At 48.6% G+C, this 3488-nt stretch overlaps 1 protein-coding gene across 1 annotated transcript in view; it reads right to left on the minus strand.

The window, feature by feature from the left end:
- Window positions 1-2085: 2085 nt before the first annotated feature.
- The window catches only part of PRKRIP1 (PRKR interacting protein 1 (IL11 inducible)), a gene marked incomplete at its 5' end in the record, with an annotated part of 7839 nt that continues 6436 nt past the window's right edge, over window positions 2086-3488 (minus strand). The window contains one exon of the mRNA XM_008946978.1: window positions 2086-2810. Coding sequence (XP_008945226.1) covers window positions 2695-2810 — 116 coding nt within the window. The remainder of the gene's footprint in view (window positions 2811-3488) is intronic.

Here is a 3488-nt window from a genome sequence, read left to right on the forward strand (position 1 = left end):
CTCCCCGTGTTCCTCCTCTCCTGACTCAGCAGGAGCCCCTGTACAACCCCATCAAAAGCAAGGAGAGGGACAGGCGGCCTGTGGGACCGCGGAGGGAGTTCCTCCCCTGAACACGACATCAAGAGACCCCCAAAAGGGTCAGCTGCAGCACAGCGTAATCCCACCTCCCAACATCGCTCCTGCCCGCGGGAGGGACCAGGCAGAGGAAAACAGTTCCTAAAGCCCTACTGAAATGACAAGTACATTTGTTATCCTGAGCAAATTCGCCTCGGAGGCTGTGACCACCCTACTGCTGCCTCCTGGGGCCCCACACTTGCACACACACGTGTAGAAATGGAACAGCAGCAAACGTCAGCCCTGCAGATGAGTCTCGAGGAGAGGGACTCCTCCCGGGAGCAATCCAGAGCAAGAATTTAACATCAGCAGGTCAGACTCCTTGGCAGTTAAAGCCTTGGTGCTATTACTGCTTTTTCAGTGCTGTATTTGGAGGGGGAAGCAGTTGTAAAATTGCTCCTTGTCTCACTGCACATGGGAGCACTTCCCTCCCTCTACTCCAGGGACGACATTTTCCTCGTCTTGCATTCTGTCTGACTGAAGCAACACCCCTCCAAATGCTCCCTGCAGCACTGTGGCATCCTGGAAGACGTGGTACTGACACAGCCTCAACACCACATGGTTCCTATCAGCACCCACCAGATCCAGCTCCTCCTGCTACGTTCAGCCACCCCAGCAGGAGAGAGCGTGAGGCAAATACCACCTTCAGCAGCATGTTCTCTTTGCTTTTGATGGATTTCACCTACAAATTTCACATTCTTAGAAGAGCATGAATAATTCAGCATGGGCAACGATGGTGTTTTAAGGAAGCAGCATGAGGCCACAGAACCTGAATTCGTTTAGTTCACCAAAAAAACCCCTCAAGTCCATCTTCCTCATGAGTGAGAAGCATGTCCTTATGTGGCAATATTTGCTCTACTTGATGCAAAACAGCACTGAACTATTCAGCTCAAAAGCCTGACAAGCTCAGGGGCAGAGCAGTCTTTCTTTGTGAGACTCTCCCTTCTTCTCCATCCAGGAAAGCACAGAAACATCACAACGTCCTTATGGCTCATCCTATGAAGCAGTTGTACCAACAGGATTTACCTGCCCGAAGGGGGATTCGAGGGAAGCAACTCTCACAACTCATCCCTCTCCCCAGGGAGAACACCAACACCTGCAGAACATCTGTCCTGCAGCTGAAGCACTGGAGAGCAACACCCCGACTCAACCTGCTCCGAAGCTCCTGCCTCTGTGGGGATGAAGCAGGAAAGGAATCCATGCAGACCTCTAACCCGTGGGGTGGTGGGGATATGGACCTTGCAGCTCAGAAGCTATTGAAAGTCTTTGGGTCTGTACAGAACTCAACACCAGTGTCACTTGCACTTGACCACATCTGCTTCCCCACCACCGTGGCGACACCACTGAGAAGCCATCACACAAAGGCAGCCCAGACAACAGGCAGGATTCCGGCAGCGCTGTCCAGCAAAGGCTCAATCTAAAAAGAGATTCTCCCTTTTTATTGTTTTTGCTTTAATAACTTGGCGTTAACAAAGGCTTGAGGAGAAGTAGCACCACATTCGGGATGCCGAGGTCCTGGGATGAGCGTGTCTGAAAGATAGCAGGCACTTCAATTAAAGATACACAGAAAAGACAACAACTGATTCAAAACCATCACCACGTAAGCTTTTCAGTCAAGCACCAGCTAGTAAATATGTGCATCTTGATGTGATGATTCCTACCAAGGAACCTGAAGTCCAAAGCAGAGAGCTCCAGCAGAAAGGCAGGTGTCACTGCGTGAAGCTGGACACAAGCAAAACCATTCCATTGCAAGCCTTTCTGCTGCACCATCTGGAGACTTTACAGACAGAATCGTTTGGAAAAGACATCATTCAAATCAAAAAGCAATAAGTAAACAAAATGCAGGCAACACCTTTTGCCATGTTTTCATGTGCACCACATCACTTGGTCTTTTTGTCCCTTCCTGCAGCACTGCAAGCATCTCCTCATTGTACTACAATCCTCTTCAAAAAAAAAAAAAAAGACAGAACAATCCAACATATCCCTTTTATTTATTTAAAAAACATGGAAGAAAAGTAATAGGGAAAGTTTTAGCAATAAAAAAGGGATCCTGCTTAAAAATCTATAGAACTTGTCTAGTAACATAAACCAATTTCTTTGGGTTAGAGATCATCCCATACAAAACCCCAAATTCAGGATGCTCACAGTGCAGGAGAGTCTGGCTACAGACCACTTTTCTACTTCAGGTTAGGCCCTTCCCTTAGCTTCATAAATCCCACTGCTACCAGCTTGGATGCAAGTAGAACATGTAGCCCTCACAGTAATGGTAATGGATATGTTTCAGCTTTCAGGCAGAAAAACACTCTGGGCCATGTCAGAACTCTAGGGTCACAGACTTATGGCTGACTCTTTAGAGCAAACTTCGAGCAGACTGCACAGCAGTTATACAAGCAATTAAGAAGAAAAAAATCTCTTTTTTTGGCATTTCTCTATCCACATCTCTAGGGCCTGTGAGGCGAAGGTCGTTCACCTAAGCAGATGCAGCGTACGCCAGTGGGTTCTGCTTGGCTGAGATGAAAAGACTTTCATGCTCCTGCATATAAAGCAATGAATGGCATTTCCAGCTGTCCCTCCAAGGCCTCATCCCCTTCCCATCACAAAACTTGGTTCTTCAGCATCATCTTCCTTCTCTTCCTCCTCCTTGCTGTCGTCTTCATCATCCTCACTGCTGACGTGCTCCTGAGATTGATCAGGCTCTAAAAACAGAAGCAGGATGACCAGGTAACATCCCCACACGCCTTCCTTGTTTGGCATTTCACAACAAAGCAGCCTCAGGTGCTGAGCCAACCTCACCACACTAATTAATCTGCATGGGTGAGATATTCCCACGTGTCTTCTTTGTTAAACATCCCAGACCAAACAGTCCCAGGTTTAATTCTACCGAGCGATGCAAAGCTCAGAATATCAAATTCTCTCTTAGAGAAATAGTCCCTTACCTCCAACGTCACCTCTGTGCCAAGTCCATCACTAAACAACTCCACCTCCTACAGAACACTGCCACACACTGAAGTGACAGCTTATCCCATTCCCAGTCTGACCCCAGCAGGACCTTCCCAGTACTGGGAGTGCTGTTATGGAACGCGGGCACTGGGAGCCACGGGCATGACTCCGTCTCTTCCTACAGTATCCAGGTTTACAGAAACTCCACAAGATGCCATGAATTTTTACAGCCTGTCTGCTACACTGCAAGTACAGGAACTTGCTATGATATGTGTAAGATTAAAGCTGTCTGGCAGAGAAGGCCCTGGGGGTGCTGGTGGAGAGCTGGCTGAGCATGAGCCAGCGTGTGCCCAGGGGGCCAAGGAGGCCAATGGCATCCTGGCCTGGGTCAGAAATGGTGTGACCAGCAGGAGCAGGGGATGGGGACCCTGGAC

Source organism: Merops nubicus, unplaced genomic scaffold (assembly GCF_000691845.1).
Source record: "Merops nubicus isolate BGI_N331 unplaced genomic scaffold, ASM69184v1 scaffold26119, whole genome shotgun sequence".
NCBI lineage: Eukaryota > Metazoa > Chordata > Aves > Coraciiformes > Meropidae > Merops > Merops nubicus.